The 14,114-nt window shown below is 40.4% G+C and overlaps 1 protein-coding gene across 2 annotated transcripts in view; it reads right to left on the reverse strand.

Moving 5' to 3' along the window:
* Nucleotides 1-624: 624 nt before the first annotated feature.
* The window catches only part of dedd (death effector domain containing), a 28,637-nt gene continuing 15,147 nt past the window's right edge, over nucleotides 625-14,114 (reverse strand). Inside the window, exons 3-5 of one of the 2 annotated variants that reach the window (XM_046398216.1) lie at nucleotides 8,083-8,187; nucleotides 7,477-7,581; nucleotides 625-4,112 (exon numbers count right to left, since the gene is read on the reverse strand). In XM_046398216.1, coding sequence (XP_046254172.1) covers nucleotides 3,706-4,112; nucleotides 7,477-7,581; nucleotides 8,083-8,187 — 617 coding nt within the window. In that variant the 3' untranslated portion in view covers nucleotides 625-3,705. Of the gene's footprint in view, nucleotides 4,113-7,476; nucleotides 7,615-8,082; nucleotides 8,188-14,114 lie in introns of both variants that reach the window. The other variant, XM_046398214.1, reaches the window with a different exon arrangement.

Genomic DNA, 14,114 nt, shown 5'->3' on the forward strand with positions numbered 1-14,114 from the left:
CATATTGAATCTGGACTGAGCTGCACAAAATTTAACACATTTTGACTGTCATGCAGTGTTCCATTTTAATCTAATTCCTTTTAAAAAGAGAGTATTTTACAATAAATTCACTTTAGAATAGAAATCTTTATCTTCATTATACTTTCTGTACACTTTCTTTAATTATTGCTTAATTTCATTTTATGCATGTGTTTAGAGGGCCACTGAACAACTTATATTATTATTAGATATTTTGCTTTTAGAGGGTAATATCACAAAAATGTTACAATTGCAATGCATTGCAGGAAATTTGGTGGTGAGTGTTTAAACTATAGAGTTAAATCTTTTTAACATGCTTAATAAAAAATATTAATTATTTCAGAATCATGTAGTACTTGTTTCAGAATTTCATCTGTAAATTTGAAATTTTTGCTAATATATAAATTTCACACTACATTAATTTTCACACTTCTGTTTAAGTTATAAATCAGATTGTGAAAACAGGGTTCATCATGTCAACCATGCACCACAGTGTAGTCGCGGCGATTAGTTAAATCTTTGTTTAATAATCAATAAATTAATTATCTATGGTATATAAAGACTGCTTACTTGTATTGATTAAAAAAATCAATATGACTAACCACGAAGTCATTTATCATTTATTCTTTTATCATACCTTGAAAGCAATACCATCATACTGGGAGAGTATGATTCACACTAACATACATTACATTCAAGTCTGCAAGAAAGTTCATGGCCCAAATAAACTTGGTTTGCCTAGTTTAACAGACAAACAGTGTTGCCTGGATTTGTCCTTTCTTGTCTTCTCATGTTATGCATGTGATGAGCTCAGGAGCAACAGATAAGTAAAAGGAATGAGTGTGTAAGAGAAATGAAATACCCCAGGACCTAATGTAACATAAACTACCATATAGAGATTGAGCATGTATTCAAAAATGCCACACTGTGTGTCAAAGTGGTAGCAAGTTTGGGCCAAATTTCTACAAAGATGGTAGTCAATAATAAACATTATATCCATGAGAAAAGTATCTGTTTAAATATGTCTATATTTTGTGATCTGGAAATCATCTATCCGTTTTCCACCGTATGATTAGTTTTAGTAACAAGATTAGTACATGACAAACAAAATAATTAGGACTGGGACTTAAACAAAAACCCATCCTTTTGATTTATTAAGAGTCCTACGTCTGTTTACATCTGTTTTCTTAAAGAAATGCAAAATTTAAGTAATAAAACCTGACATCCATTAAAGCTATTTACAAAATGTTATCACTGTGAGTTTCTATGACATTTCTGAAGATAACAGGTTACATGCAAACAAAGAGCTGTATTTAATAACACACACTCAGCAAAACATACACCATCCTATATAATAGATGCTAATTTGCAACCTTGACATGAAAATCCACTGGGGTAAATATATAAAATGCAGGCTTACTCAGCATAATTCACAGTAATAGTTGCCGGTCAATCTTGACTTGCATGTTCTGAAATGTACCCATAGACTGTGTGTTAGCAAAGATACAACTACGCTTTTTTTTTTTTTTTTTTTTTTTAAACCATGAAGAATATATTTGGTGAAAACATATAACTTTTAATAAGGTACACAGATTTACATGTTCAACTATTTGACTATATGCAGTAAATAACAGAAATATTAGGGAGAAATGTCAAATATTAGCATTAGAAGTTGAGATTTCAAATGAAAATTCCTACTAAAATGACATCAGTGTTATTACAAAATCAAAATCTCAATAAACACAAATTAGTACTATGCTTATATTTGACGCTGATATTTTTACTTTTAAACAAAAGTACTTTGAGTTTGTACCGAGTCATAACCAGTCTTAGTACAATACCAGTAACATTTCAAAATATCAAATTCTTTCCGTTTTTTTAAAGCCACAATTTCACAATTTAATTTAAATTAAAGTTTATGACTATGGTGCCAGCATGCATACCTCAAGAGTTATGTTGAATGGCAACATTCAAGAAGTACTGTGCCCCTAATGCAGCTACTAAAAACATAAAGGTGCAGAGATCAAGATTACAGAATGGTGTGTCTGCCTTTGATAGAGGAAACCAGAAACTGCGTCTTGCCACAGATGTGCAATTGACATTTGCTTATTTACTAAGGTAACCTCAACCTTTCTACAACTATAACATACTGGCTGGCATGCTCAGCTACTGTATAAAAGAAGAAATTGAATTATGTTGTCGTATTTCAGCATTTTGCAGTTTTGTCCAGTAACCTGGCAGTATTCCTACTGCTAAGTATCACAGTAAGACAATAAAGAAAGCTTACCATTTCAATTGTCAATTAGTTTTGCCATATGCTCTACATGTACTTTGGAATTTAAAAAAAAGTAAAAAAAAAAAAAAGCAAAAATATGGAATAACTATATGAAATCAGTAATTGACTAGGTTGAGCTACCATTTATTAGCACCCTAAAATAATACTCGAACAGTTAGTTGTTGATAAGGGACAACATAGGGACACACTTTAGGGGCTCAACGACACACAATGATGGACTCTTGGCTGTCTATTTCAGGATTTTATAATGTTTAGATCATGTGAACTCCATTACATCGTGCATGACATGTCTATGGACTAGACTTCTGAGGATGTAAAGTACAGCTGGTTGAAATATCCTTAACTTCACAAAAACATGTGAAGTAGTTTAATATTATAACATATACCTGCAAAGCTGAGATGGCTCTACACATATTGGCCTGCTGTTGAAGTATTACTGTCAATTCAAATTAAAAAAAACAAAAAAAAACAAGTTTAGTGCTAAATCATGAGTGAATATGAATGACAGAATGAGTGAGGCTTACAGGTGTAATCTGACTATGTAACACCAGTGAATGACTTACTGTAACATTAGATAAGATTCGACATCTTAGAATGACACACAGCATTGTAAATATCGGCAGTGCCAGACATTTAAAATTAGGCCAGAATCACATTTCAGTTTCCAAGGCATGTTTAAAAGAATTTGTTAAAACAAAACGAAAATAGTGATGTCAAAATTAACCAACAAAATAATGCTCCACAACGATCAATCTTCCAGGAAGCTCTGCAAAATCAAAAAGAAACAAAGCAAATTGTTAGTGAACTACAACCTGTGCTTTTTTTAAAAAATAACATACAGAACACTTCATTTGGTCAGTCCAATCAATCTGTAATGTACCTAAAAAACATGGGGGAAAAAAGGAACCACATATTTTCACAATAAAATACAACTCCCACTGGGAGTAACTTGTCAGTGTTAAACATATGTCCTATACTGAAAATAATTACACTTTTGAACATGGGTGAAGACTATCATTGGAGATGACAAACGTGTTTCATGGAGCTAACATACTAGAAACAAAAAATTAATTCAATGTACACATGACTCAGCACCTACATGAAGAAAATCAACAGTTCAACATTAAAAATAACAACCTGTATGCACTGTCTAACTCTTTTTGCTATAATACAGTTCCCCAATCACCTTGCATGCTACACTAAGTGGTGCCAAGTATATACTAAGGGTATGACCTTAGCACTGAAGGAATCAATATAGTGGCTAGTAGTTCTTTAGTTCCTTTCAGGCACACGCTTCAGGCACCTCAAATGACACAGCCACATCTCGCTCAGTTCCCTAAGGGTGAGGCACAACAGTGTTCCTCCCCTATACTACCAACTAAAGGCTATATCTAAGACACAAAGTCTTTACTAGCTCCCAGCGTGCTCCCTCCAGTTGAGACCAAATTACGGAGCAGTTTACGTCGACCAGCCTGGTAGTCCTCCTCGTCAACATTTACCAACAGTTTTATAGCTTCATGGCCCACAGCTTGTTTTAAGGAATCTGTGATAAAGACCCCCTTAAGGGCCTCTAGCAATGATCCATTGATGTAGTCCCTCCAGAAGGCATCCAAGTAGGTCAGCTCAGAAAACTTGATGTCACAAATGATGGAGCCCAAGTCTCGGGATTTAAGGATAGTGTTTGCCTGGTTGAAACGCTCAAACTGTCGCTCCACTGCCTCTTGCTTGTTAGAAAACACGTTGCCCTGAAGAGCAGACTCGTGCTGGCAGTATTCAGCACGAACCCTGAGGCGGATATCTGAAGGAGAAGAGCATAAGGTAAGAGTCAAACCATGGCTGAGCAACAGCTAGTAGCCTATATGACCTTGGACAATTGCATGTCCAAGGTGTATATACTGCCTGAAGACTCAAGGTCAAGGCCAGGGTATGCTCAAAATGAACTTCTTCTCAAAGGAAAAGTGTTTCTAGTTAGAACAATCTACCGAAGGCAAAATGCCAGCCACCATACCAGTCCAACAATATGGGTTATTGAGGCCCAGTAAATGATTAGCTACAGTCAGTAAATACCAGTTGCCTGATTGGACCACTGGACACACACACACACAGCAAAAAAAGTTTAATTTGAATAATTCACACCTTCAGCAGCAACGTTATTATTACTTTGCTCTGTTCTGCCTGTGACTGTTTTCAGCGGATTGAGTAGCAAACGATGCGATGTGAGATAATCACTTCTATAATAACCTACAAAGTCAGGTGAACTTCGACCTGACTCCATCACAGACCATCTCTGGCATGACATGAATGTTCCCAACCCATTAGCATAAGTGTGCATATAATTTTTTATCTATATATAAATATATGTCTATATATATATCTATATACATTAGATATAGATAGATATATATACACCGTACATGTACATATATGTATACACTATATTGCCAAAAGTATTCGCTCATTGGCCGTTACACACATGAACTTAAGTGACATTCCATTCTTAATTCATAGGGTTTAATATGATGTTGGCCCACCCTTTGCAGCTATAAGAGCTTCAACTCTTCTGGGAAGGTTTTCCACAAGGTTTAGATTTATTTTGACCATTCCTCCAGAAGTGCATTTGTGAGGTCAGACACTGATGTTGGACGAGAAGTCCTAGCTCACAGTCTTCGCTATAATCAAGTTGAGGTCAGGACTGTGTGCAGGCCAGTCAAGTTCTTCCACACCAAACTCGCTCATCCATGTCTTTATGGAACTTGCTTTGTGCACTGGTGCGCAGTCACGTTGAAAAAGGAAGTGGTCATCCCCAAACTGTTCCCACAAAGTTGGGAGCATGAATTGTCCAAAATCTCCTGGTATGCTGAAGCATTCAGAGTTCCTTTCGCTGGAACAAAGGGGCCAAGGCCAGCTCCTGCAAAAACTAAGGAAGTGTTGTTGCTCCAGGTGAGGTCGTCCGTTATGTGGACGCCCAGGTACCTGAAGCTGGAGACCACTTCCACCGCTGTCCCTCCAATGTACAGGGGAGGAAGGGGGAGATGTCTTCCCCTTCTGAAATCCGCAAACTTCACGATTAGGCAGCTTGGATGTTGTGCTGAGCAGTCGTGTGTTAGCAGGGTGAACAGAAGGGGGCTCAGCACACAGCCCTGGGGAGAGCAGGTGCTGAGCCGGTGCTTATTTTCTAGGTGGGTGAGAGCTGTGTGGACCACAGAAGATATGGCATCCTCTGTGGATCGGTTCTTCTTGGGGATGGGGATGATCTTGGCGGTCTTCAGACAGGTGGGGCCCGCTGCCTGTTGGAGAGAGGTGTTGAAGATGTCCGTCAGCACCTCTGTGAGCTGATGTGCACAGCCCTTCAGCACCCGCCCCAGGATGTTATCGGAACCATCAGCTTTGTGTGGGTTTATCTTCTGGAGGGTCCTCCTCACTTCTGCTGGGGTCACACTGAGGGGCTCTTCACCAGGTGGGGGGTGGGGGGTGGGGGGGGGGGGGGGGGGGGGGGGGGGGGGGGGGGGGGGTGAGTGGTGCTGAGGGGGGTGTCCGGGTCCTCAATGCGAGCAAAGACGTTGTTGAGAGCATCAGGCAGAGAGGGGTCCGTGGTGCATTGTGCATCTTTGGTGTTATAGTCTGTGATGCACTTTATGCCCCTCCACATGCTCCGTGGATCGTTGGATGTAAAGTATCACTGGATACTCTGGGCATATGCGGTCTTGGCCCTCTTCACTCCTGCAGTTACTGTTGCCTTTCTATCAGTTCGAACCAGTCTGGCCATTCACCTCTGACCTCTGGCATCAACAAGGCATTTTCGCCCACAGAACTGCCGCTCACTGGATATTTTCTGTTTTTCGGACCATTCTCTGTAAACCCTAGAGATGGTTGTGCATGAAAATCCCAGTAGATCAGCAGTTTCTGAACTACTCAGACCAGCCCGTCTGGCACCAACAACCATGCCACGTTCAGTCACTTAAATCACCTTTGTTCCCCATTCTGATGCTTGGTTTGAATTGCAGCAGATCGCCTTGACCATGTCCACATGCCTAATACATACATATATATATATGTTAGTGTATACATATATATACATATATATGTATACACACACACACACACACATATATACACGTGTATATACACCCCTGTATATCTTCACAGTTGCATGTGAAACTGGGAAACGTCAAACGTTAAAGTATGAGTTATTGCGCTTATATAGTTTTTTTCCAACTTTCCATTTCAAATCTTTTTTCAAGTTCATGAAACTTTTGGAACTGATTTTGCTCCAGACTCCTGATGGCTCAACTACTGGTGTGTGAGTGTTCATGTGAATTATTATCTTTCCTGATGAGTAGGTGGCACTTTGCATGGTATCTCTGCCACCAGTGTGCACATGGATAATTGCTGGCTTGTTTTGTAAGGAGCCTGAAGTAGTCTGCACACAAAAAACACTTGCCATTTCCATTTACTATTGGTGAGGGTAAGATGGAAGTTGAGCCAAGCACTTAGATCTCACCCTCACAGGCAACCCATGGCATGAGTTTAATTTTTCTCACAGCCCACAGATAGAAAATTTGGAAGGCAATTCTAATTTTTTTATGTTTTGACAAATATGAAAGATAATTTTAGAAAAGGTTATTTTCCATTTTTTATATGGATTCTTTTATACAAAGAATTGAACTTAAGAGTCTTACATCCAACGATACACAACTAAAAACAATATGCTATATAAGAATCCTCTTTAAAGGATACTGATGTGCCTATTGCCAGTTTTACTTACAATCACATTAATAAACTGAAAAATACATCTATATGTTTAAACTCTAGGTTGCAACAGTAACTTGGGTGGGCAGATTCAAGCTTGATTATTCAGTACCTTTACAGGTTACTCTGAGAAACCACTTCACACAGATAATCAGAATGCATTTAAATACGCTGTGGTAACCTTGTTATTGGTTATATGCTTACTTTTCCAGGGTACAACCAGCAAGTAAAAAAAATCAGACTCCTAACTATTTATTCTGATTTAATAAGCGTCCCAGTTACCAGAGTACATGTAAATGTGTTCCTAGGTTGTTCTAAACCAATATCTCTGGACTAGGCTAATTTTCTTGCCATCATTTTCTTTGAGGTCAGAGGAAAACAGTGATCCCTGTCTATGCAGTGTTTCTTTTTACCACATGTTTGCTTTTCTCTGCAGTCAGCTGAAGAATGACTTCTCCTTCGTTTGCAGTTCGGTACAGAAGGAACAGGCTTCATTCGTGGAGGGTCAACGTGGGGTCCTGAAGGGGAACAGCAAATGACCGGCTGAGGACCTATAAAGGGACCATAGTTTTGGCGTTAAACTTGTCTGTGTAGATTCTCAGTCATCCAGGTCATCTTGTGTAGAAGAGCATAAAGTAGGGAGTCCCAGGTATTAAACCTGCTGGCTGGACAATTGACTCACCCAGCCATCATGTGACCACAAGAGGGTATGGGTCGTCAGCCCAACCTTTCACCATGTGACTTAAACCCTCTTGTAGTCATATGAGGGCTGGGCGGGGCAACCATCTAGCCAGCAGGTTTAATAGCTGTTAAGGTGAAACGTCTTCGCTTTAAACTAAAGTCCAGCTGCCCCAACTTAAGTTCTTCTAGGTTAATCAAATTTCTGTATCATGGGACACAGTTTCTTTTGAAGACTTTCTATTGACTATTTGATTCAATATTACCAATCTTCTCTTGTCTTGCTGACTGAAATTTTAAGTGAAAGAAGAACTTACACACACAGACACAGGAGCACCCACCTGTTCTTCTGTTAGATGGAGTGTCCTTGCTTGGCACTGTTCCTCTTGGTGAAATGTAGCGCACTGATGTCTCCTCCAAGTACCTGTCAACAGGATCTGGGCATACTGAAAACAACAGTTGATTTCTGATGTTAATGTTAGTTGCAGTGCTAATCATTGCTTTGAAACCAATTAAGCAAAGTTTGAAACTGCAAAATAATATATGTGAATGCAGCTAAGCATTGGTATTTTGCCCATGGGGTGGCTGCGGCTCAGGAGGTAGAGAGGTCATCCACCAATCAGAAGGTCTGTGGTTCAGTCCCTAGCACCTGTGGTCTACATGTCAAAGTAGACATCCAGACCAAGACAAGACAATTTTGATTCTGATTGGTGTTGGTGAATGGTTATTACTCCTGATGAGCAGGAGGCACCTTGCATGGTATCCTCTGCGACCAGCGTATGAATCTTTGTGTCAATGTGTGAATTTTGTCTCATGTTGTAAAGCACGCCAAGTGGCCAGTCAGACAAGAAGAAACACAGAGTAAGATCATCCAGTATGCCACAAGCTAAACCATTGCATGCTTTATCTTCCAAATTTCCTGAAACCAATGAAACACAGGCTTGATAGGTATCACCCAAAAACAGAAAACCTTAATGTCAGCAGAATAGTACAAGTATATATGGAAAATAAAAATCACATAATTTTACAGCCACTGAAAAGTATGAAACGCAAGCAATCTGTCTTAACATCTTGGGAAAATAAAGCTGGAGAAAAGCACAGTTTTTGCATGTCCCACACATATTGCTCTGCCATTGCATTCTCCTTTGCAGTAAGAAGTTATTATATTTATTTTACATTTCCATTATCATAAATTTAGAGTCCATTGGCAATATGTTCAAAATATTGCAGTTTGTTGCTGTAAAAAAATGCTTAGTTTTATATTTCATTAACTTTAATAAGATTACAGTCTACAATAGTGATTTGTTCAAAACAAAGCAGTTGCAGTTTGCTACTCAGGAATGTTAATTTATATATGGTACATTTGAGAAAATAAAGTGACATTGGTGCAGACCATAGTATGGTACTATACAGAATGCTTGTAAGAAAGAGGTTTACTGTGTCAATTTTCTGGTTCCCAAGGAGACTTAAAAGTTCAAGTCCATCCTGAATCCTTACACTGTGAACAGGTGCACTGCAAAACTGTGAAGCAGTTACTGGAACTGGTTCAAAACCAGGGAAAACACGTACCTTCATGTTGTGGTGCTTTTGAAACACAGGAGCTTCGCTTTGCAGGAAATAGCTTATACAACTGACTTCCACTCCACTATGTTTGCAGGCATGTTCCTGATTCTCTGACACTTCAACCCATGTTACAGGGCAGACACATGTTGGTGACCAACAACTGCACCACAATAGCTTCTATCACTAGGCATGGCAAAATTTAGTCTGCTGCCCTGCTTAAGTTAGCCCAACTCTGAACTTCATGTCTCAGGTGTGGAGAAAAGGGGTGCTGACCTCATGTCCAGGAGCAAACCCGTATCAAACAAATGGAGGCTTCACCCTAAGACTGGTGAATGGATGGGTGTGTGTGTGTGTGTGTGTCCCTGTTTTCTTGGACATGAAATGCCTACATGTTCTACAGGAAGTTGACTGTGTGTTTGACCGTTGCAGGGTTAGGGCGGGGCCACCCAGATCAGTTATCCCTTGACTGGGTTGCCTGAGCCCCCGTCTTCTCGATTGAAGTGGCTTGGATTAAGAGAAAGTAGGTGGGCTGTGGCTGTTAGCCAGTCAAAAAGGTTATGATACTGTAACCCTAGTTCTATAAGCACAAGAGGAGCCCTCTACAAAAGAGCCTTTCCACTCCTGCAGTAACAATCCAAACTTCAAAATTAAAATTATTAAAGTAACCAAAAGAAAATGATCAAATCCTCACATTTTTGACAATGGATACAAATAAATTTTACTGTCACTACAACCATGCATGTGTAGTACACAGAGCAATGAGACAGTGTTCCTCCAGAATGCTACATAAAGGAGTGCGTATATGTGTGCATTCTTATCAATTCTGTCCCTGGGAGTTAAGGAGTCTGATGGCTTGTGGGGAAAAAACTGATAGTGCTGCTGGATCCAGAATCCTTTCCATAGCCCTGCCTGGATCCTGCTGCTCCAGCTCTGCACTGTTCTCTCTATCCTCCCTGTCTCTCCTCTCTCCCTCTCCTTTCTCTCTCCATCTCCCTGTCTCTCCTCTCCCTCCCAGCTGGTCGCAGCAGAAGGCCGTCTACACTGAGTATGGTTCTGCACAAGGTTTCTGCCTGTTAAAAGGAAGTTTTTCCTCACCACTGTCAGCAAATGCTTGCTCAGTGTGGGGTTTTGCCCTGGGACCTGTTTCTCTCTGATTCTCTTCCTTTTTTCGAATATGTTGTTTACACACCTGTAAAGTGTCTTGAGATAACTCTGTTATCAATTGACACTTTAAACAAAATTGAACTGAAGTGAAAAAAAGAAAAAAAAACTTTTGCAGAGCCTGGTTGTGAGGGTATGATTGCTCCGGTATCTCCTACCAGAAGGTAGGAGGGAAAACAGCAAGTGTGATCTCCACCGAGAAGCTGGTGAGGGTCAGGAGGCTGAGCACACAGCTCTGGGGGTCCCAGTGCTCAGTGTGGTGGTGTTGAAAATGCAGTCCCAGGTGGCTCAGCTTTCCAGTCAAGTGTTGAAGAATGTGTTGAACGCTGAACTGAAGTTGATGAAAAGCATTTGAACATGTGTCCTTATTGTCCAGGGTAAGGGCCAGATGGAGGGTGGTGGCAAGGGCATCATCTGTGGAGCAATTAGGACAATATGCGAACTGCAGGATGTCCAGTGAGGGTGGCAGCAGGGTGCTGATATGCCTCATGTTGAGCCTCTCAAAGCACTCCATGATGATGGGTGTGAGTATGATGGGATGGTAGTCATTGAGGCAGGACACGGGGGGGGGGTTCTTTGGTGGCAGTGGTTTTGAAGCATGTGGGAAAGATGGCACTGCTTGGGGAAATGCTGAAGATGTCAATGAAGACATCTGCTAGCTGGTCTGCACATCTCCTGAGCACTCTAATGGGAATGTTGTCCACCAGCCTTCCAGGAGTTAACTCTGCATAGAGCTCTTCTCATATCAGCTGTGGAGAGACAGAGCATCTGGTTGTCCAGGGTCCAGGGGAGGGGTGGTTGCTGCTGTGTCGTTCTGTGCCTCAAATTGTGCATAGAAGTGAGCCATCACTGCTACAAGTAGATGGAGTTGTCCTGTAGTTAGTGATGGCTTGGAAGTGGCAGTGGATTCTCTGGTATGCACTTTGCCACTCTGATGACAAGGGACAGTTTAGCCCTTGCTGTTCTAAGAGCTGTCTTGTCGCTATCTTTGAAGGCTGAGTTTCTGATCTAAATTACTGCACACACCTCCACAGTCATCCTTCTGGCTTCTGGTTGGGGTGTGTAGTGATGAACTTGGAGACAGTCACGTCATCAATGCATTTGGTGATGTAACTGGTGACTGATAACATGTATTCCCTGAAGTCAATAGAGTTGCTGTTGGTTGCAGTCTCCTTGAATAAATGCCAGCTTAAAACAGTCCTGGAGAGCAGAGATAGCTCCTGCTGGCCAGGTTTTCACTTGCTTCAGAACCAGTTTGGCATATTTGACAAGTGGGCAGTGTGCTGGTATTAACATAACAGAGATGTGGTCTGAGTGTCTGTGGTGGGGACAAGGCTCTGCACAATATACGCTAGAGAAAAACAAAGTTGAGCGTGTTCACCCCTCTCATTGGAAAGTCCACGTGTTGAAATCAAACTGATTTGAGATTTGCATAGTTGAAATCTCAGGCAACAATAAACAGGGGAACAGGGGGAATGGAGACACTGATTCCCATGGAAAATAGAAAGGTCTACATCTGACGGTAATAAACTCCAGCAGCAACAAGCAGTAGTTAAAAACAAGCATGGAGTTCCTGCACCATTCAGTGTTGATGTAAACACACAAGTCACCACCACGAGCCTTACTACACAGAGCAGCGTTTCTGTCGGCACGGAACGAGGTGAGCCCGTCTAAAAATATTTTTCTGGTACTGTGACAACTGAAGGAGGAAATGAGTACCACAGGGGACAAATGATCAGCCAATCAATCATAGTCACGGTATTGTCAAGCTGTGCACCAGAAACAAAGAGGAGTAGTAACCACAATAGCAACTGCTATAACCAAAACAGAAGCTTTTCTTAACACAGATACTAAATACAGGTCTAATCTAGTGCATTATATCATTGTTTAAATTTGTGAGCTGTGTGTGAAAGAACTGGCTCAGTTTCTGATAATATGTACACCCACTGGCGATCCACCGAACTCTTTTGAGCTCTGTGTAACAATGTGAACCTCTGAAGAATTTTGCAAGTTGTGTTTTGTTTTGTTTTTTGAAAGATGACATCAGGGTGGATAAAAAGCACTTTTCCTCATACATGGATTTTACACTGAGGAGATTCTACATCAGGGAAATAATGGCTGTGACTAAATTAGACCCAACCTGAGTCTGACTGTAGTAACTAGGTCACAATCATCTTATTCGGGTCATTTAAGTTGCTTTCCTGATTTGTCATCCAGTCTTCAGGTGGTTTAAAATATCAGATCTTTTTCAGTGTGTATAATATGTGGAGTAATACGTACAGTTAGGTCCATATTTGGACACTGACACAAGTTTTATTATTTTAGCTATTTACCAAAACGTATTCAAGAAATAGTTATATAATCAATACGGGCTTTAAGTGCAGACTCTCAGCTGTAATTTGAAGGTATTCACATCCAAATTGGAGAAAGGGCTCATAGCCATACCACCCTGTACACGTCTGATCTCGTCCAATCTCGGAAGCTAAGCAGGGCATGGTTAGTATTTGGACGGGAGACCGTCTGGGAATACCAGGTGTCGTAAGCTCTTGACTTGTCTCTATACTTATTCTACTGAATCTGCGCTGCCTTTGACATTGTGGATCACAGCATTTTATTACACAAGCTAGAACATGAGATGAGGATCACAGGGACAGCACTAGGCTGGTTTAAAATCATTTTTATCAGATAGATTTCACTTTGTTCACATTAATGTTTCCTCTTCACATACAAGGGTTAATCACGGTGTTTCACAGGGTTCAGTGTTCGGGCCGATCCTGTTCACCTTTATAATATTCTCTCCCTGGACGGCATTACTTTGGCCTCCAGTACAACTGTGAGGAACCTCAGCGTTATCTTTGATCAGTACATGTCATTTATCCATCATATTAAACAGGTTTCGAAGACTGCCTTCTTTCACCTCCGTAATATTGCTAAGATTAGGAGCATCCTCTCAGAGTGATGATGAAAAACTTGTCCATGCTTTTGTTACTTCTAGGCTAGACTAATGCAACTCATTATTATCAGGCTGTCCAAATTACTCTATTAATAGCTTGAAGCTGATCCAGAATGCAAAAGCTAGAGTTTTGACAGGATTCAGCAAAAGGGATCATATCTCCCCTGTCTTAGCTTCTCTTCACTGGCTTCCGATAAATTTTAAAATAAATTAAAGTTCTCCTACTTACATATAAGGCCCTAAATGGGCTAGCCCCACCATACCTGCAGGATCTAATAGTCCCATATATTCCTGATACAACACTATTACTCGTAGTTCCCAGAATTCAGAAAAGTAGAATGGGAGGACGAGCCTTTAGCTGTCAGGCACCCCTGCTGTGGAACCATTTGCCAATCTGGGTTCAACAGGCAGACACCACCTCCACTTTTAAGACTAGACTTAAAACCTTTCTGTTTGTCAGGTGGTGCAACCAATTTAAACCAAAAAATGATAGGTTTAAGTGACCAAATGGTTTCTAAATGTAATGTGTGTAGTTATTATACTAAATATATGAATTTCTGTATTTGTGTAATTATTTTCCTGTCTTTAAATGTAAAATTGGATGTTAACAATACGAAAACAATACAAAACCTGACCTACAGAATACAAAAATCTTAAATTATTGAAAAAAAACCCCCACAATGATAAAATAATAAT

Source organism: Scatophagus argus, chromosome 8 (genome assembly GCF_020382885.2).
Source record: "Scatophagus argus isolate fScaArg1 chromosome 8, fScaArg1.pri, whole genome shotgun sequence".
Classification (NCBI taxonomy): domain Eukaryota; kingdom Metazoa; phylum Chordata; class Actinopteri; family Scatophagidae; genus Scatophagus; species Scatophagus argus.